This window comes from Populus nigra, chromosome 10 (assembly GCF_951802175.1).
Source record: "Populus nigra chromosome 10, ddPopNigr1.1, whole genome shotgun sequence".
Classification (NCBI taxonomy): Eukaryota; Viridiplantae; Streptophyta; class Magnoliopsida; order Malpighiales; family Salicaceae; genus Populus; species Populus nigra.
In genome coordinates this window covers 11139108-11163623 of record NC_084861.1, presented here as the reverse complement: position 1 = coordinate 11163623, position 24516 = coordinate 11139108, and the positions used below count along the sequence as shown (strand labels likewise).

The following is a 24516-nucleotide window of genomic DNA, read 5'->3' as shown; positions in this document are numbered from 1 at the left end:
GTCTTAAAAAGTTTTGGATGCTAATTTGATTGATATAAGATCAAAACAAGTAACATGATTGGTCAACTTCTTTTATGATCAATAGTTAAAAGAATAATACCAATGATTAACAATTAAACTTTAATTTAAGTAAATTTAGATTCAAAATAATTACCAGAGACAATAATAACATGCGCGCGAGAGTGGAAATAAAATGAATTGTTGGATTTCTGAATGCTTTCAGTTACAAATCTATCGAGTTTGTTAATAATAACCTTATTTGATTATAGAAACTTATGCAAATTATTACATATTTTGATTTTATTTTAATCAAATTCTATTTCAATTACTTTTTAATTTTAAATTAATCGAGTTGCCATTAAATGAAATGTAGTGATTTGAAGAAAAATTATATATAAAATTTAAAAGTTATTTGAGACGGTAATGGTGCTAAGTTTTAAAAATACCTTTTAATTTAAAATACATTATAATAATTTTTAATTTTTTTGTTAACATTAATATATTAAAACAATTCAAAGGTATAAAAAATATTTTTTAAAAAAATATTTTTAAAAAAACTCTGGTTGAAACACTCCTTGTTATTTTAGATTGAAGGTTGGATAAATAGCCTTTATTGTATTCAATTTAAATAATTTGTATCGTAATTTTAAAATTCGATCTGATTTAACAGGTTGATTTAGAATCTAGGGTTGGAACCAGGTTGGGTTAAAAAAAACAGAGAAAGAAAAAAATCAAGTGTGACTCGGTTGACCCGGTCAAAAACCTGATTGCAACCCGTTGACTCTTTTTTTTATTAAAATGATGTTGTTTTGATTTTAAAAAAAATTGATCCGAGCAACCCAGAAATTCAGTTAAAACCCAAAAACCAAGCCTTAGACCAAACCGAATCTAAAAACTATGATTCTTAGTCATCATTCATCAATAAAACTAAATACAAGTATTGAAAAATCACAAAACTGTAGATTAAATTTGAAACAATAAAAAAAGTTAAAGTCACATTTTGCGCTTTCTTAAATAAAATTCTTTGACTATATTTGATATTGCAGTAGCGGTTGTGGTTGTGATTTGAAAAAAATTGTTTTACAAAAAGTACTTTTAGTTGAGGTTGGTTTGAAAAAATAAGTATTTAGTTAAAACTATGGTTGAAATTGAGGTTGAAGAAAAAATAGTTTAATATGTTTAGTTAAGAATGCTTTTGAAATTGAGTTTATAAAATAATTTAAAAATATATATAATAATATTGATGGTTTTAAATTTAAATATTGTACTTCTATTACATCATGAAATAAATAATACTTTATATAAAATATTTTTTATTATTCCATTAAACTATTTATAATTTCATTACGTACAAAATTCAGCCAAAAAGAACTACAGTCTTCATAATTTTGTGAGCGTGTAATAAAATTAGATAAAATATCATCACGTATAAAATTGATATTACAGTGCGAGTAAATTTAATTCACTCTATATTAGTTTTTCAAGAAAAAAATATTATTCACATCATAATGCGAGTGAATTTAATTCACTCTAAATTAGTTTTTTTAAAAAAAAACTGTTAAAAAATTAACACACTTTAAAAAAACTATTCACGTGAACAATGCAAGTAAATTACACTGTTCATTAAGTAAACAGTGCAATTTACTCGTGAACCACAGGTTGAAACTTGTAAAAAAACAATATTTTACTACTTCTAAAAAATTATGGTTCAGCCGTATACGGTGGGATTCATGTGTTTTGATTATTTAACAATATGTAACCAAATGGTTATTTCATGTATTTTTAAAGAAATGCGAACACTAACAGTTGGCGAAACAGGGCTCTTTGTATCCACGAGAAAAGTTTTCCATGCCCTCGGATTGCAAAATGTATTTTTTTTTTTAATGATTTGAAAAGTTAAAACTGGAAGCATCCTTGAGATTTTGGACAAAGTCATGTTAGAATGACATGGTCTGTATATGAGGTATGTTACTGGACCGCAGGTAATGAATTACACAGTTTTTGTTCAATTTTTTTTTATTATCTTTATTGCAAATTTATATCTTGGATGCTTGAGAAACATTTTTTTTTCATTTAATGTATTATATAAAAATATTATTCACTGGACACGTCATTGTTATTCATAGGAATCTAAAATACAGGCAATCAATTTCAGCTCCTCAAACTTAGCTTTCTAGTTTTTTTTTTTCTTTCTAAAATACATTAACTCGTGCTAAAAACTTAATTTTTTTTTAGTTATTTTTCCTGCAAGCACAGTGCAGAGCGAAAGATCACTATATAGCATATTTTAATTGTGATAATATATCAAAACCCCAATGTAGATCGGGATAGATGTCTATCTTCTTCAATTCTTCGATATATCAGCATAATATCCTGAAATATATATCAAGCATTAAATAAATATTTTTAAAACTTATTTCACTAACATATTCAAACAACCAATGAGAAAATTATTTTTTTAGATGATATTTTTTCAGAAACAAATGCATCCTTAGTTCGGGGAATATAGTTGATGATAATTCGATGATTGATGGGTTAATTTGAGGTTATACTTTTTTCCCCGATAAAATTTGATCCTTAATTTCAACAAACAATCTGCCATCGTCGTCTCGCTTTCCCGCCAAAACCCACTGCCAGAGCGAAGCAGAACCATTAAATTATTAATGGCTGCCTCTTAAAAAACAATCGTGGATTTCCTCCAACCAGCTAAGCTCCCTAAACTCTCTCCCTCTTCTCCTTCCCCAACAGATCCCTTAAATCTCTTGAGCAAATCCAGACGCAACCTCAAGCTCTGTTCTCAATCGGTCTCCAATTCCAAAGGCAACAGCACTCCTCACTTAATTCATTTTCAATTTTACTTTCCTTAATTTGTTTTTCATTTCAATCAAGGTCCCTCTGGTGGAGGACACGTGGCGAGAAGTGCTAGCAGGGGAGTTAGAGAAGGCGTATTCCAAGAATCCGTGTAAATTTGTGTGGAAAGCGAGAGACTAGCCAGCTATATATCCACCGCATCATTTGATGATTTTAATGCCTTGAATTCAACTCAGTTTTATACGCTTAAGGCTATTATTATTGGACGGAATCCTTATCGCGGTCTTGGTCAAGCTATGAAGCTGCTGCATCTGTTGCCCAGAGAGATGCGAATGCGGAGTAGAAGGCTTTCTTTTCCTGCGCCTCAAGGGGTTAAGGCACCTTGTAGTCTTGTTAATGCATATATTCAAGCAGGATTTGGGGTGTTCGATTCCGTTTCATGGGAATCTGGAGAAACGGGCTGTTCAGGTTAGATTTTGTTCACGCTCTTCTGAACAATTATATGTGATTTGCTGTTTTCTTCTCTACAATGTAGACGTGCAAGGTTTAGATGTAAAAAAAGAAGAAGAGGGTTTTGATTGATTTGGTTCTTATCTTATCACATTAAAGAGGTGAATTCGAAGCGCGAATCAGTTGAGAAATGAAGTCAGTAGTAAACTCTGGAATGAAATTCAAGATTTGTTCTTTTGTTGCAGCTCACTCATATTTTTTTGTTTCAGGGTGTTCTATTGCTCAAGGCTGTTCTTAATGGTAAGATTCTTCATCGTGCCAATTTATTTCACAAGGAGCTTATACGTGCTTCATGCTGATTCTTTCATTTTACTAATTTCTGATCATTGCACACCTGGGATGGATTGAATCAGTGGGCAGAAATGCTCTCATAACCAATGCAATAATTTTTTAATTGTTAATATATAATTTTTCATGAAATAACTGTTAACAAATTGTGTCAAAATCATATAATTTTAATAATTTTATTTAAAGAGTATTTTATAATAAAATATAAAAAAATAAACAATTAAATAAATAAAAGGAAAGGAAGTGCAAAAAAATAGGTTAGGCCTACACGCTGTCCTGCTAAATAAGGAGGTGATTGTGAGTGTCTAAGGTAAGGTCCATGCATTTAGTCTATTATAATAATAATAATAATAATAATAAACCTAGGTGTGTCTAGGGCCTCTAGGCCCAGAAGACAAGATTCACGCACTTGTACTTCTTATTAGACGACAAGTTGCCTGCTTCGTCTTTTTTTAAATGAATGGACCATAGGTCGTCTGACGGACTACCAGTTGTCCTCTACGACTATTTTTTATGGATAAAAAATCAAGTGGAAATGTTTTGGATCCCAAATATGAAACTATTTTGACAAATTAACCTTCAAATATATCACATCAACCTCAGTAACCCAATTTAGAATCACAAAACACTCTCTATTCTATTTAAAAACTTAAAATTAAACCGAAGCTAAACAAATTTTTATAAATTCTTATCTATATTTTAATGATATTAAAGGGTTAAATTGATCGAACTTCTCTTTTAAGGATAAATTAATTGATAACAAGACTGATATTTTTTTTATGGAAGAAAAGTGATTGGTTGAGACACGTCTCTTTTCTTGTTTTTTTATGATTTTCTTTCTCGTTTCTTAGTAAATAAGACTGGAATGTAAGTATCAAAAACTACAAGAGCCAAATAAGGTAAAAGATGCAAAAATTAAAGGACTTGATTGCAATTTCTTGTAGAAAAAAATGCGTAGTGTTTCATTATTTATTTTACTCGTCAAATGAACAGTAAACACACCAATGCTTTTTAGTTTATAACTAGATAGGTGGTCTGCGCTATACTGCGGGTTGAACCAAATTATTTTGGTGCAAAAAATAATATTCAGTTGATGATAATCTGAGTCAAAATCCGGGTTAAATATACTAAAATACGACACGGGATATGAGACCAAAACAATTGATATAAAAGAAAGCAAAAAAAATATAGTAAAGTTCAAGACTTAATGTCAAAGATAAAAACAAAATTAAATAAAAATATATAATGCTAAATAAAAATAATTAAATCAATTTGAATTAATTTGATGAACACACAACAACATGTAATATAAGATTGAAATAATAAATTTTTTTTTTAGAAAATACCTGGCAAGAAAACCAAAATTAAACACAAAAAAGGCTCTGAATACCAAAATTAATAGAGATAAAAAAGGGGCTTAATTATTTTAAAATTAGGATCATAAGAAAACAAACTTCGCCGCATAATCAACCTTCTGAATAAGGAAAGGTGGAATTGCGAAGGTGAGGCCATTTCTCATGTCGCCAACCACAAATTAAGCAAATCAAAACTCAGCTGCTTGCCTTAAAAGTTTCAGATAACAAGATAACATAAAAACCAAGTTTGGAGCTGGATTAATTGTTTGATTTGTGATCAATAATTGATCCTGTTAATAAATCCAACTTCAAAGCCAAAAGCACCCTCCAAATGAGAAATGCACCATTAGGTCAGTCAAGCTGCTCAAACTACCCCAATAGAGCCATTTTTCTTTTTAAAAGAATGAATGTGTAATATTAAAATAAATTTTAAAAAATAAAAAATATATTATTTTAAACATTTTAAAATAAAAAAAAACAACCATTAACCCAAAATCGGATGCTGCAAGAGCAGAGTTGCTCCAAAAATTGAATAACAGATGACATGTCATTGCAAATTGCATATCCAAACCTTAATAAGCCCTAGCTTCAATTAGTAACTACATGTGGGAGGGGAGGATGCAGTTTTGTTTCCATTCCCTTTTTAGCTTTACCCCTCTGCCCCTTTTACTTAAAAGAAGATGGATTAATCATAACAAGCAAGTATCGAGAGCTCCCTTCTCAGTTCTAACAAAACACAGAAAAGCACATCCATTACATGCTATGGCGCAGTTATCATGACTTTTGCCCACATTTTGGTGAAGCCACAATTAGGAGTTTAAACCATGAAAGACAAAAGAGGACGTCCAGAGAGACACACGTTTGAAGAACAAAAAAAAAAAAAGGCAGCATGCTGATAAAATATAAAAGATAAGTGAACAGAGAAATGATTTTGCAAGGAAAGTTACTTCTCTTTTGAACTGTCATGCATCCTCCATTCTGATTTCCATGACCATTAATTAGTGACTAGCTATCACTAATCAGTAATCAACATAGTTGAAGAAACTAGAAAACGAAAGAACAAAAGAAGGCAACAAGAAAAGAAAAAACAAGACAAAGAGGTTTCATGCCCTCTAGCCTCTGCCTTTCTCTCCATCCATCCCATGATCAAGATGAAGTAGAAGACCCATGAGGAGTCATAGAACCATTAACATGGACCTTACTCTCAATCTGGTACCTATCAAAGCTATCATGGCTGCTCCCATTGTTATCGTTATCAAAGCTGTATCCCTTGTTGTCCGTACCAATTACTCTACCCGCAGCTTCCTCGTTAACATTAAAACCACACTTGTTGCTGCTATTAATACCATAACTATCACTGACCTTCTCTTTCCTGGACCTGTTGTTGTGCATCCAAACTTTGAAAACATTTCTATCAACCCCTATCTCAATGCAAAACTCTCCAACATCTCTATCATTGATGCCCCTCGGCATCCTCCACCCCAACTTCTCAGCAAAAAGGTACATCTTTTCTTTCTGTTCTTGACTAAACTTGGTTCTTCCTCTCTTTTTCCCATGTGGGTTTATCATTACCAGACTGTGACTCTGTTTCTGGGGTTGGGTATCATCAGGATGACCTGCGCTCAAGGCCAATAGCATGTGAGGTGCAGAAGGGTAGAAAGACCGGGGGATTGGTGATGCTGGGCTTGGACTTGGGCCTGAACTTGTCGACCCTGGACCTGGGCTTGTGGTCCAGTTAAGTGCTGGTGGCGGCGGCATGCGAGTGGTGGTGGTGGTGGGGCCAAATGGCTCGCTTCGGTGGAAGTTGCGGTGGCAGCCACAGGCAGCACATTTGAGGGAGGTAGGGTCTTGAGGAGTAGTAGTTGGCTTAGGCATGAACTCCCCACAGCCATCCAAGGCTAGGCCACCAAAACCTGCAGCATGGTTTTTAAGGCATTCTCTGTAAGAGACCACCATACGTTGCTGTGGTGGTGGTGGGAAATAGTGATTTTGGCGGGTCTTGCACGAGCCTTTTGTGAGAGATAAGGCCTTGGTGAGGTGGGTCTGGAGCGGGGTTTCAGTATCCGTGTCCGAGTCAGGGGATTTGGTAAAATGGTGGGGGCTAGAGGTCAAGTCCATGGCTTTTTCTACACGCTAAAAATGAAGAAGTTGAGGGCTATGCAGTGATGATGATGGTTTATCTGTTTTTAATGCCAAATGTCTCACGAGGTAATGTGTATTGGGGGTTGTGAGGTGGGAGATAAGATGGTTGATATAGAGGGATACAAGTGTGCAAGGCAAAGGGGCACCACTCCGAGTCGCAACAAAAAACTTGGTGTTACTTGTGTAGTGTCAACTCAAAGCTTCAACAATATGGTTTACTACTTGTCATTAGCGTGTGATTTCACCTGTTTAGCTAGTTTTGTTGTGGGCAATCAATAGAATTGGTTTTGTACTGCTTTGGGTGGTAAAGGCTGAAGAACACGTTCGATGGAAATCAGTGCCTAAATATTTGGGTTAAGGCACTTTTCAGAGGGATATGTTAGGTTTTAGGTGTCTGCTGCAATGCAGTCCTGAAAGAACACGTGGCTTGATTCTAAGGGTATACAGTAATAAAGGACAGTATGCCCTCATCATCGGGCACAGCTCATCCCCTGCAAAATATAGAGCTATGATTTTCACGTCAAGGCGTGTATTGGACTCTCTGCCTACGCCATCGTCTCCTCTTCTGTTTGCACATAGAGTTTAATAAAAGATTTCAAACTTGTTTGCTTCCATGGCAAGAAAGAAATCTATGTTAATTTGAGAATTGTTGAAATATGTCAATTAATTAACATGGCCATGGCTAGTTTTTGGCTCTAACAATTAGTTAACATTGTTTAATTCATCTCCATCAAGTTTTTATTAAAAAAAAGATCGTGTGTATAAGAATATAGTTGAAATTGTGTTTTCTGAAAAGTATTAATTTTTTATTTTAAAATATTTTTTTATGTTTTTTAATTATTTTGATTTTATGATATTAATATTAAAAGTAATTTTTTAAAAAATATAAAAATATTTTAATATATTTTTAAATAAAAAAATATTTTAAAAAATAACCGTAATCAAATCCTTAAAACACTTGATGAACAAATGAGATTTTAGTGATCAAATGGACAAATATCTATCAAGTGGCAGCTCATCATCATGTAAGAAGAGGAACTATTACATAATGGAGGCTGATTTGTTTGCTATGGGAGGAGATTTGGAGGGGCAAAGTACCTTGCATGATTGAAAATTGCACCGACCATCTGAAGTGCTTTCCTTGATCCGCCAGGAACTTCTTACGCTGCGTATTGCCAAAACAAGGAGGGTGAATAATGTCGATTTAGCTAGAGGTCCACCTATTAATCATCATTTTCTCTCCCCTCGAAGCATCCTAATGCGGCGGCAGGTCATTTATTTATTTTTCTTGGTGCGTGGTGTTAGTCCTCTCTCCCAATCATAGTGCATTTCTTTTCACTTTTGCTGGAGGAAATTTGCAAACCCCATTGCTAAACACACAAAATATACATGTTACTGAGAAATATTGTAATTAATGATAATCCAAGGAAAATTATATAGACAAATCACAAAAGTTGAAGATGTGATCTTTTGTCCTTTTGTACTCTCATCGGTGTTAATGTTCTCCGATCACGCTTCATTGGAATCCAAGAGAGAAAAGTCTGCTCCATATAAATGCGATTTATGGGCGTTAATTCTCTCTTCGATATTTGATTAGACGCAAGATTAAGATCATGCTTAAGAGATATAATTAAGGGGTTGCCAAACCTGCTGCGAGCCTAGAAAGTTGTAACAAGATGACAAAAGTTGTACTAACAACAGCTATCAAATTACCAACGCCACCCCTTGACCCTAAAACCCTAAAGCCCGCAAGATATGGCCTAGATAGCAAAGAGTCAAGAAAAACTCCTACCAATTGATTAGAAACATTGCCTGACAACAACGATGCCATCATCCATGAAGCATGCGCAAGGTGCTAGAGAGAATGACCCTAGGGTTGCTCCACCGGAGCCTCTAATTCCAGGAAAGATTGAGAAAAAAGGGAAAAGACATGCATGCTTTCTTTGTTATTATCACTTCCGGTGTTCTGCTTTTTTACACGAAGTGATTAATTTTGAATGGTAGAAAGGTGAGGTTTCGAGGACGCGTTTAACCTAGACATGGCATCAGCAGCTGCATATCATTGTGGGTTCATGCTATATTAGTGAATTAAGACCTGTTAGACTCGTCTATGATCAGCTGATCATTCACCAAAGTACCAAGATTTTTGTTTTTTATATGTTAGCTGTGGATGGATATGATCGGAGCTTGATCCATCTAAGAAAGACCCATAATTTTTATAGAAACTAGCCCCTTAAACCTCCCCCCCCCCCCCCCCCCCCCCCAACAAAAAGAGAAAAGAAAAGGCGGCAGCAGCAATTAAGGCTGAGGGGATTTGAGTCGAGTTTTTTTCTCGGATGAATATTTGACTCGAAGTTATTATTTTGTCTCGGATCTATTCGATTACCTGGACAAGTAATTATGAGAAGAAAGAAAGGGATATTGATAGGCCGAGTCCATGGAAACTCGGCCATGATAATTATTCTTCTTGCATTATTATCTTCCACGAGCGTAGAAAAGAAACAACAAAAAAGCAAGGCGATGACAATCATGTGGTGTCTGAGATCGCAATTCAACCATATTTTCAAAAAATCTTGAATTTTTTTAATTCTAAATTATTATTTTTATATCTTTATAAATTTTTAATTTTCTGATGCCGAAATTAATTTAATTTTTTAATAAATCCTCAAGCAAAATATACTTTTAAAAATAACAGCGCTCTCTCGTCATCGAGTAATTAATCCCGACCATGCAATTAATCATGGTCAGGAGGGCAGATAACGTGGGTATTTGTGCAACACTAGGTTTTGAGGGCAAAAGGGAAGACATGTCCTTCTGCCTTTATTTCTTCTATATTGGAAGCCTTGCATTTGCCATTCATAAACAAGAGTAACAACGCTGTCCGTTTATTTACTGCAAAGTAATTTTATTTAAAAAATAAATTTTAAAAAAATGAATTATTTTTTAATATTTAGTAGTGTAGTGAAAAATAAATTAGAAAATACTTTCCACTATTTGATTATGTCATGGAAAATAAGCTGAAAAATAATTTATTAATGTTTTATTTTTCTCAAGTTTATTAAAATAACAAGGAACAAATCTTACAAATTAAAAAGTTAAATGAGAATGAAATTAAAAAAAATATAATTTCATAAATGATCTCAAATAAAAAAAATAAAAAAAATAGAGATCAAATCTAAAAATAAAAAAGATGAAGAAATTAAAATAATAATAACTAACATTTCATAAATTATTTCAAATAAAATAAGTAACAATCAAAAGAATGAGAATCAGATTTGATAGATAAAAAATTTCAATTAAAAAATAATAAGAAAAAAATAAATAATAATTATAAAAATGAGAACTAAAGTTAATATAAAAATTAAATTTTAAGAGATGAAATTGAAAAATAAATACTCAAAACAAGATATATATATATATATATATATAGCAATCAAAAGTTCAAGGATTAAATTTGATATAATCAGCAACTAATATGATATTTCTAATTTTTTCACAACATCCGGAAAGTGTTTCCGCCCAAATTTTTCAGGAAAACACTTTCTTAGAAACCAGGCTAAATTTTTTTTACTGGAAAGTGTTTTCCATTGACCAACTTTTCTAATAGCAAACAAACATATAAAAGTTTGGAAAATAGTTTTTTCAAAAATCACTTTATGGAAAACAAACGTAGACTAAATTTCACCCAAAAGCATTTTAATGTTACTTTGAGGAGAATAAATCTGGTTTGTTTTTATATTTTACAAGTGTTTTTTTAAAAAATTATTTTTTTATTTTTTAATTTACTTCAAATTCATATTTTTAATATTTTTAAATTATTTTAATATGTTAATTTCAAAAATAAATTTTTAAAAATAAAAAAATATTATTTTAATATATTTTCAAATAAAAAATATTTTAAAAAATATTTTAAAAAACAACAACGAATACACTTTAAAACATCCTCTAAGATTAAAAAAAATCCCTTAAACCAGCCTAAGGGAATAAGGAAAAGAACTATCCCGCTAATATCATGGACTCATCCCACTTTCACTCAGATTACCTGTCATTTTTCTACGGCCTAAAGCCCATTTTCTTTTAATTGGGCAATACCCGGTAAACCTTGCCGTTTCAGAATCCAATCAATTACCTTCTTTCTTTCTGCCTAAAACAAATGCCCTAAATTGATCACTCACGCAGTCACGCGCCTCACAATCCCCAAATGGAATCCACGTCGTGGTCAACAAATTCAACGGCGTAGATTGTTTTTGAAAAATACAGTCAAGGATTGATGAGCATCTTCTGGTGATCGAGAATCATTCAACCTTCAAGATTAGGGCTTTATTCGTTTGAAGCTTGCAAACTAAAGTGAAAAGGGATTCTCTATGAATGAATTCACTCTCTGGGTATGGTTATTTTTCTGTTTTGATTAATGAGTTTAACTTGTTTTAGTCTGATTCACCTATTTGCTGTTCTTTCAAAATAATTGGCAGCTTGAACGGTTTTGAGCTACGTGTTACTTGATAGGCAATGTTATTTTGTGGCGTGAACTTGCTTTGTACAAAGTCTCTATGTTTTATATGGAAGGGAAGTTTTGCTCTTTCATTTTGCTTGCTATCGCTTAAATGTATTTATTGATTGAATACTTTAATTTCGTGTAAAAAAACTCGTTGATTGCTTTTCGAAATGGACAAATCATTTATGATTGGCACAGGCTTTTGAAATCAGTAAGTGTAAGCAGCCTGTAGGGTAGACTTGCCCTTCTGTATTGGTTGCCTCGTTGGAATTTCCCAAATTGCAAACTAGTGAGCATTTAGATTTTCTAGGCTTGAATAGTCATAGTGCTATGATGCGATGCTGTCCTAGAAAAGAAGATGGGAGTGGAAATAGGTTAGTTTGGTGTTAATAGTGCTGCTGAGAAACCAAATCCTGCCTCCTCAACTTTTAGTATAATATCTTATCTTTCTTATTCTCTGCGTTAATCCCAATGCCTCGCTTTCTGTAAATATGCTTCAGAACAAGTTCCTTAAATGATTCTAAAGATACGTCTTTCCCTAAGTTAATCCATCGTCTCGTTCCTGGTCATTTTTATTAAGGAAATGCAATGATGTTACCGATAATTTTACTTTGTTGGAGACCCAAAGTATGTGCACTGTTATTTAAAAAAGCTTTGTCAGATCAACCAATGTAATCCACTAACCCCACTCAAATTTGCTCAAACCATACCATGATGAGCCCCTGTTCTATGGCAGTAAAGGAAACTGAATTCTATTGGAGTATATATTTTGCTGCTCATAATCCTGTATATTTTAACTGCAGTTTCAATGATATTCGACCCCGAACTCAGTGGGAAAGAGAATTGAAATTTCACGAAGTCTATGATAGGTGAGATGATCCAACGTAGAAGTCTCTTTAGATATGCTTAACCTGTTGTTTTCTTAGTTTTATAAGGTTAATAGCAGCATCATAAATATTAAGTACTTTGTAAAAGGGAGAGCATCCTTGGTCATAACAGTGATCATGTTGTATGCCCATATTGATTTGACTTCTTAGCTTCTATTGGTAGACATGAGATCTGCCCTGTTTATGTCACATGAAATAAGGTATGGATTTTCATAGTAGTTCATAATGAAACACTAAGAAAACCTGTAGGTCTACTTCATAAATGTACATAAAATCAGTTGTGAGGCTTCTAGTTCCTGTATGACTGGATAGCAAGTTTATTTAATTAGTGCTTACCTTTGTTGTGGAGTTGTTGGTATTCTGGGTTAAGGCATGTCAAGGGTTGAGCTTGAATCAATCAAAGAATTTTTACCCTCAGTATGCTAAACTGTTAAACAAACTTTGTTAATAAAGGAATATTACTATAGTCTACAGATAAGCATATAACTAAGCAAACAGATGCAAATTTCAAAGAAAGATTGAGGGGAGAAGAAAAAACTGTCTTTTCCTTTCAGGGAGCCATACCATCATCCATTCTGGGTTCATTGGCGGTTGATTATGATCTCAACTTGTGGCACAGAGATGATACTGGCTCTGTGAACATTATCTCTTATGGCTTTTCTATACACATCTCTCTCTCTATATATATATTAAAAAAAAACAGAAACTCTTAAAATAAAATAAAACGCTAAACCAATCAACCCATCCTCTTTAGAGTTCTTCAAAATGCAAAATTCACCACCTTCTAGATTTCTCTGCATTGCTAGAAACTATTCTTTTTCGTTAGCTGTTGACTTGCTCTTCCTGCCTCTGTTTGAAGAAACAATTCAAATATATCAGGACCTGTTGTGGATAGGATCTGATCCTCTCGGTGCACTTCTTTTGTTTGATTGACTTCGATCAAAAGTCTTGCTTGCATGCGCTGATTTCTTTGTGTCCATTCCCTGCATATCAACATCCTTAAGAACACGTTGGCTTTGTGGTGCTGTCCCTTGAGCTTTTTGGTTGTGTCTGAGGACCAGCTCTACACTCGTCAAGCCATAAACTTCATCAGGTTGAACTGCTATGAAGCCAATACATATAAGAAGGATAAGCACTCTATGAGCACAAAAAACCATTGTTTCTGCTTTGAACAAACAACAAGAGCAGAAGTATGTTGTTTCTGTTTAGAGTAATGAGATGAACACGTCTGAGAATGTGAGGTTTCTATGGTATGCTCCATTCCTGTGGATATAGGTCTGATATTTATCCCTTATTGGATTTGGAGGGCGCTTTAAAGCAAAAAAGCAGGGAGGGCCCCAGAACACCCACTGCGATTTTTGATTCACTCAAATCATAAGCCTGCATTCTAAACAATTTAAGGCTGTTATGGAAGAATCTGACAATGATGAATAAAGGAGTTGGAACACTACCCTTGAGAAGCCAAGTATCTTTTTCCATTTGTTCCCCCACATCTCTATCATTTGTTTTGCTTTTGCTATTGAAACAGGCCTACAACTCTCTTGGAACTCTTTAACTGTCTGGCCACATCATCCGACCATGCTTACTTGGACATGCACTGGGGACTGATATTTATTCGTAGCCAATGGTCTTTCCAGCTCGGGTCTCAGCTTGGTTCAGCTCAGCTTATGTGGATGCCTTAACTGCGTACTTTTGGGGCATACTTTGAGGCAAGCTTTCTACGAATAACAGGGTTTGCTGTTGCAGTTATAAATACATATTCTAATGGTATGAACTTTTATGTATTGGGGTGTTCTGGGAAATTATCATTGCTTTGATATTAAGAAAAGGGGAGTTTCGTTTTTTAAGCAGGAGTGACTGGGCAGACATAAGCCACGGGGCCACCTAGAACCAGTAGTAGATTGCTACAGTGGCAAATGTAAAGAATCAAATAAGAGGGTAGAGAATGAGGAATAGAAGAGCCCCCAAAGAAACAAGCTCTTGCTTTATGCCATTCTAAGATCTCCTCCTCACTTTAGAATTCCAAGCTCTCTTCCCTATGCAACAAAAATAACATTACCTGGTTTCTTGTGCTAAATGTGTTTCTTTATGCTTCTTTTCTTTGGGTTGCCAAGTACTTAATCCCCCATTCAATGATTCAGGAAGACCCACTTCAAGCCTCCCTCCCTCCCTGTCTGTGGATTAATTTGTAATTTTTCTCGTTTATTTATGAAGACCATCTTTCCCTTTATTCTCTTTTCCTTTACTGTTATTGTTGGTGTTATAATAAAAAGCACATGCATCTAGGAACATTCGAAGGCATATGTTCTTGTACTTTATTAAAATGGCTGGTGAATATTTATGGTGGCTTATCAACGGTGTTTAATCACGGTCCAATAACGCAAACCCAGCTTGAATGTGTTGTTAATGTGCTGATTCTTTGCTTTATATCTTCCAAATAAAGTAGAATGGTAAAATCGATTGCTGCTTTGTATTCTTCCCTATCTTCCATAAGGATTAAATCCTCCCTCGGTGGGTGGTGCATGCACATGATCAATATGCGGATTCATTTGGAGGTCTTGTTTGCTTGAGAGCCCTAATGTGTTTACCCAAGAAGTTGAGTGATGAAGTCATCCTCATCTGTTTCATCACATTTTGAATCAAATTATTGCTGCTACACTAAACCTGAGCTTTCTCCTCCACTGACTGGATTGGCACCCACCATGAGCACTTAAGAACTGTGTTCTGATGCCATATATCTTCGGACAAGTATTATCGCAATTTTTTTTTTATATTTGTTTTGTTGCTTTCATGGTCAAGTGGTGTCGTTGTCCAGTCAAACGGGATGCATCGAAGTTCAAATGCTCATGGAACACTCCTTTTCTTTTCCTACTTTTTCTCCAACAAGTGAGTTGGATGAAAGGCTTCAGTTTCTAAAACAAAAGAAATTTTATTTTCATGACTTGCTTTGTTTTTTTGGTGTTTGAGTCCCAACTTTGCATTTGAAATATATTTTCTTAAAGAATAGAGCCCGCCGGAAGATATCTTGGGCTGCAAACTCTTTTTTTTTTTCCTCTCGAAATATTATTACTTTTTTTCCCCCCCTGAGATTCTTTTTGTTTTTAGCCCTATCTCGCTTAGCTTTTCTTTTTTATTTTTACAGTAAAGAAGAGGTTTGAAACTTGGTTTAAAATATTAGTAAGTTATTAGGTGAAGTTAAAATAATGATTTTATAATCGTTTAATAACCCACCAAATGCGTGTATTTCTGACTGTATTTATGATCGAATTACTAGAACCGTAATGCATTCAGATTAAAAAATATACATACCAAATTGATACCTTTTGTATTTTAAATGTATTTAACCTAAATACCTGAGGGTTTCTTAAACTACAAAAACTTAGGATGGATAGATGAGACGAAGAAAAAAAGTAATTATATCAATTCACATATAAAATATGGCAAATGGGCGACGATAAATATATTTTGAGGATATTATTTATTCCGGTGGTGATTGTTTTTCAAAGTGATATTTACTTGGAAATATATTAAAATAATATATTTTATTTTTTAAAATTTATTTTTAATATCAATACATTAAAACAATATAAAAAAATAAAATAAAAAAATAAAAAAATTTAAATATTTTTGTAACATAAAAGTAAAATGATGGGGAGAGTTGTCTAATGGTTATGGTTGACAATGATCCACTTGTTATTCGTTTTTTTTCCTCTTGAATATATAACAAGTTTTAATGTTATAAATGAATTATCTTTATATAAGATTTGATAACGATGGGGAGAGTTTGTTAACATTACACTCTTAATTTACAGGCCACGTCCCCTTTGGTGCAAGATAGGAAGTAGCATTAGCTACATACTGTGGTAAAAAAAAGGGAAATTTTATTTAAATCTTAAAGTGAAACCCTAAGCTACAGATTGTGGCTTTGTAGATTCTCGAGGCTGCTGGTCTTAAAGTCGGGACTTCTCTTCGGCACTTTCATTTACAAGCTAAAACAATGGATTGCAAGGACTCGAATCCATATTCCACGGTCCTTTTTTTTTTTTTTTTTCCATTTAAGCCACCATTGTCATGTCAGGGCCGACACACAAAAGTGGCAATAGAAGATCGCCAGAGCAGTTTCTGTTAAAGTTAAAGCAAATTTGAGTATGGAATACTTACATATACCCAAAAGAATACTTGTGATATGTTCTGCTAGAACGTAATGCAATAGAAGAAGAAAATGAGCACCAATTCCTCCTATAGATTACATTTCCATGGAACAACTTATCCTTGACTACAAGTGCATGCATCATTACAGATAGTGTCTTAAAAGAGCACTAATGAATAGGATTGGAGGACATAGAGTTTGGCATTTATTAAGATTCTGACAGCCTGAAGGTTTCCTTGACCTTTCAAGAGCATAGATTCACCTTATAAATTGAGGGCAGTTGTAGCGTGATAATAATTATTTTTTAAAATATTTTTTATTTGAAAATATATTAAAATAATTTTTAATATTAGCATATTAAATTAATATAAAAATATAAAAAAGTTCAAAATTTATTTAATTCTAATTTGAAACGCAATACCAAATATAATATTATCTCGAATTGTTTATTAGAGTTTATTAGGGTTTAAGGTTAATAGTGTGCAATCTAAAATGTATGAATTTGAATAAAAATTGAGTATCCAGAGACCAAAATAACACTTGATACTATGACAATCACAAATGTTACCTGTCTACCTGGAATAGATAGGCAATGGGCATTGAACTGACAACCATTTTGCGTTGGGATCCAAGTATAAACAGGGGACTCCTTACATGTTTTGCTGTTGCCTTCTTAGGCCAGCCAAAACATGCATCATCAATGAAGTTTTGGGCCTGATAAGATATACCAAGAAGGATGTTAATCTGCATCCCTCGAGATTCCATATTTGTTTTTTCTCAGCCAGTTCCGAAGAAATCTTGAGGACAAAAAGCCACATTGCAGGTTGAATCATTCTCTGGAACAGCTAATCACTTCTTTAGCAGAGGAAGATTCTTGATGAACCCTATCGTAAGCAATATATGTTTCTAAAGGGACGCCAAAAAGTGAGAGCTGCAAACAGAATGTTACCGAAACACAAGTAAAAGGGAGATGCTGCCTTGTTCTACTTTTAACATTGTTTTTAATGAATAATAATCATGCCTGGAGACTGAGAGAACATATTCTTGATGCTTTATGAGCAGTTGTTTTAAACGGTCGTATCTTCATTTGGTCATCCACCTGCCAATTTCGAACGCATTTTCTTCCCATCCCCTCCTCCACTTTACAGGGTGCAGCTCGTGTGTTAGATAAAAGTACCAATGGGCATGTGAAGAGAAGATGGAGCGAGCTCCTGCAGAGGCCGGCTCCATCTTTTCCTGCATTCAGCCCTGCTGGTGTCGCGATCCAAATTGAAAGCTATGCACGATATCTTAAGAGCAGAGGTGCGCCTTCAAACTAAGCTTTACAGAGTTCCATTCAATCAGATTGCATCTCTTACGATTTCTAATCTGGCACGTCAACCTTCCCGGGAACATTTCCACCATGGTGTCAATTATTTTTTATAAAACAAACACCTCTCCATCATCAACTATGATAATTATGATCTGATGAATCATTTCTTTACTCCATTCTATTATCAGTTCCTTCAATTGTTCCATTTGGGCTACATTACCGCGGGAACCCTCCCCCCTCTGCCAGTCCCTGTTTTGGCTGCTTTTTATTTCACGAAGGCTGGGCCTAACCTAATCTTCGTAGGACGATTTCTCCCAAGAACTCGAGCAAGAAGCTCTCACCCCCTTTACACAACTAAATTAACAATATATTCACAAGGCTGCATAAAATTGCTCGTGTCAGTAGAAAATAAAACCAGTTTCAGACTACTAAAAATAAACTCTCAAATCAGGAGGAAACAATTTAAAATTAAATGTGTTTAAATTTAAACAAAGTACAAAATACAGGGAGGGGGCGAGGGCATCCGCGCTCATGTTTTGCCAGCAGATTTAATTATCCAGCTACTTTCTTTGAAGTGGTCACAATATAATGCATATACACGTTTTTAAACAGGACAGATACTGATTGATAGCATTTTGGCCTTGTAAACAGGCCATTAAACATTTTTCTGGATGATATTATTCAATGGCACTCTCTTTCATCCTTCCATTACTTTCGCACAACCACTTTTTTTTGCAATATTAAACAGGTTCCTGGTGAGGAGTTACAGTAGCTCCTGGTGCAATGGTAAACTGCAGACCCCTCGGTTGCCCTGATTGGAGCACAAAAGCAACCTGTGTCGCTGCCAATGCTGCTGCCTCCTGTTAAAACAAATTATTGTATAAACTTCAATATAAACTATTATATAACTTCAATTTGATGTGAAAAGATAGCATGGACAAAGTTACAGATACAACACAACAGACTAGAACTGAAAGAAACACCAACCTGTCTTTGCCTCCGACGCTGCAAGATGCTGATGGCCCAGGCCATGATGTAACAGGGCAGAAGAAAACCAGCTGCCCGAAGCAGGAAAAGCTGTAGGTGATCAACTAGTTCGTTAGATTGGTGAAACCATAAAATCAAATAAACACTAAACAACAACGAAATGATGATCGTCATTATCATAGAATAGATGGAAATACCAATTCCACTTACAGAAAAAAATGTAGATACGTCATCGTCTGCATCAGAATCTGTGAGAGTCAATGCATGCCGCAAGAGCAGGAGGGCCATCAACTGCAATGTAAGTGAATTTAGGATTAAAACCAAATTTCAAGTGTGTAGATAATCAAAGAAAAATGAGAGCTTAAATAAGAAAGCATTAGCAAGAGAAATGGCAGATGCAAGTAACGGCCAGCTTGGACACCCAGGTGGTATGCTCAAGCTGCTTATAGAGGGAAGTTTATTCAAATCTACAAAGTTTGGTTCAATCAGGTTTCTTTATATTGCTAGTATTCTCCAGGTATTGAGAAAATATAATCATGTGTCAGCAAACAAACACTTCAATATTAAGGGCACGGGGAAAATATCCTTTACTTGTAACAGCTAACCGATTGTACTAATTCACAAAAGATTCTGAATTATAATTCTCACATGGAACCATGAAAAAAGAAAATTTTGACACTTCAAATGCTATCGGGGGAAGTTATGAAATCAAGGGCTTAAGATGGACTAATTCACATAAGGGCACAGACACGATGGTAAATACCCTTAATTCATGCAACAAATGATCAATTCACATAAAATTCTGAATAAACTTTTCACACGGAACCATGAAAAAAAAATCTTTTAGACTCTGTGAATGCTATTGGAGGAATTTATAATTTAAGGGCTTACGATAAGAGCAACTGAACGGCAAAATGCAGCTCCACTAGCATTTGAAGTAGCATAGTCATCATACTCTGCTTCTAGAAAATGGCGCTCAGCCTCTGCAATTGCCAATAAGCGAGGATCACGCAAATCTAGTTGAGTGCCAGAGATTGTCCAGCCTCCACTGCAAAAAAGATCATGGTCAGAATGTCAAACAAAGGCATGATAATGCAAAAATCATCAATGATAGGTAAATAACATGTAAGTTATTTTGATGCACGTCAAATTGTATGTAAGAGATAAAAAAAAAACCCAACAATCCTAAAGCAAAGGACAAAAATTAGCACCAACTTATAAGACAACAAACATACAAGAGATTTTAAACATACCCAATATCAATAGCAGTATCTTCAGAGTGTGGTGGATGAGGTGGAGCGGTGTAATCAGGTTGGTAAGGCTATACATCATAGATGAAAAATTAGCAGGATTATCAAGTATATTATGTTGTAAGTTGAAGAATTAAAAAATTGAATTGAACTACATACAAAATAAATACAAAAACAAACTGCAGACAATTATCCAACACATCAAAAATTAAGGTTTAACCTAAAAATCCTCTGAAAAGTTCAGACAACATTCTTCACACATTCTTTCACCCAGTTCCACAAAATCCAAAAAAATTCCACCAAAGGTATAGAAGCCTACATCACTTTTCCATATACACAACCACATCCTCCCCTGATAAACTAAGCCTGATATAACACAATGAAAACCTAGAGTCTCCAACACCACCTGTAAGCTTCTTGGTGTTTGTTTAGTTGCAATTTGATCATTACAGCATGACGCTGCTTTGCTAGTAGGACGTGAAATCCAAAAACTGCTTCGCATGTTTTCATGTTAAAAATGCATGTACATTCATGAAATGGTGTATGCTATACAAATCAACAAGGAACCAAGCATGCAGCCGAGCACAGAGAACACCTAGAAAACAATATTAAGCGAGCATACCTGATGGCATATCTCACAAGTGATATCACCCTTCTCATTGCACCAGTGCTGGACGCACTTCCTATGGGCATACTGGAAAACAGAAATTGCAGTCATCATCACATACATAAAAAGTGTATAGCGAAGACTAACATCAATCTAAAGGCTCCTAGTATCCGATGCCATTTAAAAAAGAAAAGGGCAAGATGGAAAGACAGGACCTTTAGTCAGATTATCTAAAATGCATCTCATAGGCACAAACATCACGACAAACTAGCTAATACAATGTTCCGAAACAACAAATTCTCGAATAAGATGAAATAAAATTTACACCGCAAACATGATGAAATGTCAAACGATGTCTTAACAAATGTAAACACTGAACAAAGGATAAAAAAATCATGCTCTAATCCAACAAGCTACAATTATTATACACGGGCACTGGCTGGCCTATCCAGAAGTCAATTACAATGAAAACCTAACTTTAAAGAGCACAAAATGAGATATTAATTATTGACCTCTCTAAGCATCAAGGAACGAGCGACCTTTCCGTTGACCAAAAACCCTCAATTTCATAATATTTAAAATCTTTAAAAAGAACTTAATAAGAAATAAAATCTGTCAACATTTATTATACCTTGAGGCTGCCGCTGCAAGCACAAGGAGTCTCCAAATTGCTGATGGAATCCTCCTCCTGGCAAATGCGACACTCGCCCCCCTGAATCAACGGCTCCTCCTCCCCTTCCTCCCCTGAAACACGACCATCGGTTCCTTCACTTGCCCTCGAGCACGAGGGCCCGGCGTCGGCTTCCTTAACGATCGCCTGAACAGACTCCTCAGTCACCGGCGGCCTTGTGAGTCGGTCAACATCCAACACCACGTGATCACTCATTTGCAATCCCTAATCTCGTTTTCTCCTCTTCAGACTAAAAAACAATAGAAAAGGAAAGAACAAGTAAGCTTATTTGAAACCCTAGGATGACGCTTAGAATCAGCGGATCGAAGGATTTCGATAGAGAAACTTAAAGAAAGAACAAAAACAAAAGAGATTGTGATTTTATATATATATATATATATATATATATATATATATATATATGTTTTATAGTTGGCTTACCGGTGATTTTTTTTAAAGATTTTGATCTTTAATTTGACGCGAAATGGGTATGTTAGGATTTGTTTGTATATTTAAGCAAGGAAACAGGCAAGACCAGGGAGAAAGAAAGAAAACGCGTTATCTAATATTTTGCGAAACAGGGGAGGGGAGACCGGCGAGCGTGTCTTGGAATGGGTCACGGGTAAAAGTTTGAGAGGTCCCTTCTTTTTTTTCTTTCTTTGCTACAGTACTGATTTTTAAAAATATTGTTTATTTAAAAATATATTTTTTTATTTTTTAAAAATTAATTTTAAAATCAATACATTAAAATAATATAAAAAAATTATTTTTTTTATTTTTCAAAAAAACTTCTTATCCAACCCGCTTGAAACGCAAAATCAAACCATTTCATGCTAGCACCCCCACGGTATGATTGTTTTTCTCAGACTGTTCACTTACAATAATACCCCCCAAAACTGACCCTCCCACGAATCACATCTCTTTTGATTGCTTTCAACTCTCCCATTAAAGAAATTTCTCAGAGGAAATTGTGAAAACGTCAACGTTTTATCCGAAAAATCAATCATTTTGTTCTCACTCTCAGGGTTTTGCTATTCCCTGCCGCCCGTGCAGCTCACGTGTCCCCTTTTCTCGTAAATAGATAGATACATAGACAGGATTTTATCTTTTTTTAATTGATTTAAAATTTATTTTAAAGCAAAATAATTATGTCAAGCTTACATTGCACGATGATGTTTCTTGTTTTTTTTTTCTCTCTTTATTGTGGCGTTTAATTTTATAAATGGGGCATATAATTTCTCTCCCTGACCAAATTATACGGCAACGGAGAATTTGTCAAAAAGCTCGTTCATCACGCCGGAGATTTTTCGTTTTCTCTCCTCGACTGGAATGCTGGCCACCCGATTCGTGAGAGCACGACGACCTCATGTGAATGACGTCACCTTTCCCAGGAGTTTCTTTTCTTTCTTTTAATGGGAAAGAAAGAAACAAGATAAGCTGTCAGAATTAAAATAGTATTGCAGTGCAAATATGGGGATTTCTCGTCATCTTAGCAGAATTTTGGTGGGTGACAACTGACAAGATTTTCGGTGATTCGTGTATGATTGGGAATGGCATGTAAAGGATGTTTTTAAAAATTTTAATTTTTTTATTAAAAATAATTTTTTATATTTTTATATTTTTTAATGTATTGATATTGAAAATATTTTTTAAAAAATAAAAAATATATTATTTTAATATATTTCTAAATAAAAAATATTTTAAACATCACAATTCTAAATAAACAACAATCTTAAATCAATTTTGATATATATAAATGATGTTAAGGCGCTCTCTCTATTTTTATTTCTAAATACTTTTTAATGATATAATTATTTTTTAAAAATATTTTTTTAATATCTTTACGTGTTAATGCTTGAAATAAAAATAATAATTTTTTTTAAATACCTTGCAACACACTATTTTTCCTTCCTAGCTAATCTACCAGGTACGGAGCTGCTGTCATATGGACACAGCTACCTTGGCCGCGTGGTTTGGAATATTCGGTCCATTTATCTTAAGATCTGACCGAGGTGTTTGTTTTTTTCGGGGGTAAAAGACAGTTTGTAGAGCTAAAACCTTCAATTTCCTCCTTTAATAATTCTGGAAATGAACAATGAACGCAAGTCCTATGACGGTGTTCTGTCATCAAATGCTATGCTTTGATTTTGACACCAACAAATTACATAATTTATGTTGACAACATTGCTAACATCACAGGCATTGTTGCAAATGTTGACAACAAAATGCACGTAAAATTTTATGTACATGCTTACAAATGCCTTGTCATTTCTTTTGGAAATACACATTCGGATTTATAATATGCTCTTTCCCATCTTGTGAATACCAAAATTATGCTGGTCTAACCTAGGCACTACAAAAGAATGTTTTTTTATTATTATTAACGTTAGTATTCGGATCAGCTTGCGTGTACATGAACTAATCCCATGAACTTTAAAGTTAATGATTATGTAAGTTTCCAGTAACTATTATATTAGCAACCCCATAATTTAAATTTAAAATTATTAAAAAAAAAACCTTTTAATTTTAAATTCTTATTATTACACCGCCTACTACTAAATGATTCACAGCAAAAGAATGTTGCGTAGAACCCATGCCTGATAAACTCTGTGTAATAAACTTAGGGCAAATGAGTTTCCTAGGCCTGAGCTTGTTTTGTTGATACGGACTGAGCTAGCTGTGGTCAGTATTTTGCTATTTTCTGAGCTACTGCGGGCTTCTTGTTTGCACTCTTGGGTTAGGCTCATCTCGTTTTTGGTTCAATGAAGGCTAGAAACAATTGTTCTTGTGAAAACTGAAGAAAAAATTAATTACCCTTCACCGTTCAAAGTTTAAACATGTTTGAGGGATGTTAATTGTTGGTGTTTTTGGAGGAAAACATTTATGCTTCCAGTGCATGGAGAGTAATTTAACCTCCAAGCAATATTATTTATTTTTACTCTCTCTCCTCCATTTTATCTCAGAATAAATATTAAATGATTTTTTTTTTATTTCTCTTATACCGATCATACCAATGTTTTAATTACCTTTATCTGTCTCTCTCTTTCAAATA

The 24516-nt window shown here is 34.3% G+C and overlaps 3 protein-coding genes across 3 annotated transcripts; all 3 read right to left on the bottom strand.

Moving 5' to 3' along the window:
* Positions 1–5890: 5890 nt before the first annotated feature.
* On the bottom strand, positions 5891–7097 carry LOC133704137 (zinc-finger homeodomain protein 11-like). The gene has a single exon (XM_062128894.1). The coding sequence runs from the start codon at positions 7080–7082 to the stop codon at positions 6111–6113; it is 972 nt and encodes a 323-aa protein (XP_061984878.1). The 5' UTR covers positions 7083–7097; the 3' UTR covers positions 5891–6110.
* Positions 7098–13006: 5909 nt separating this feature from the next.
* On the bottom strand, positions 13007–13645 carry LOC133705741 (CLAVATA3/ESR (CLE)-related protein 45-like). Its single transcript, XM_062131118.1, has 2 exons — positions 13371–13645; positions 13007–13166 (listed from the first exon to the last, which is right to left on the bottom strand). Exons 1-2 carry the CDS (start codon positions 13643–13645, stop codon positions 13070–13072), a joined length of 372 nt encoding a protein of 123 aa, XP_061987102.1. The 3' UTR covers positions 13007–13069.
* Positions 13646–18385: 4740 nt separating this feature from the next.
* LOC133704125 (uncharacterized) lies at positions 18386–22095 on the bottom strand. The gene is made up of 8 exons (XM_062128877.1): positions 21906–22095; positions 21426–21714; positions 20810–20881; positions 20191–20258; positions 19829–19985; positions 19148–19228; positions 18938–19027; positions 18386–18810 (listed from the first exon to the last, which is right to left on the bottom strand). Exons 2-8 carry the CDS (start codon positions 21678–21680, stop codon positions 18691–18693), a joined length of 843 nt encoding a protein of 280 aa, XP_061984861.1. The 5' UTR covers positions 21681–21714; positions 21906–22095; the 3' UTR covers positions 18386–18690.
* Positions 22096–24516: the final 2421 nt, after the last annotated feature.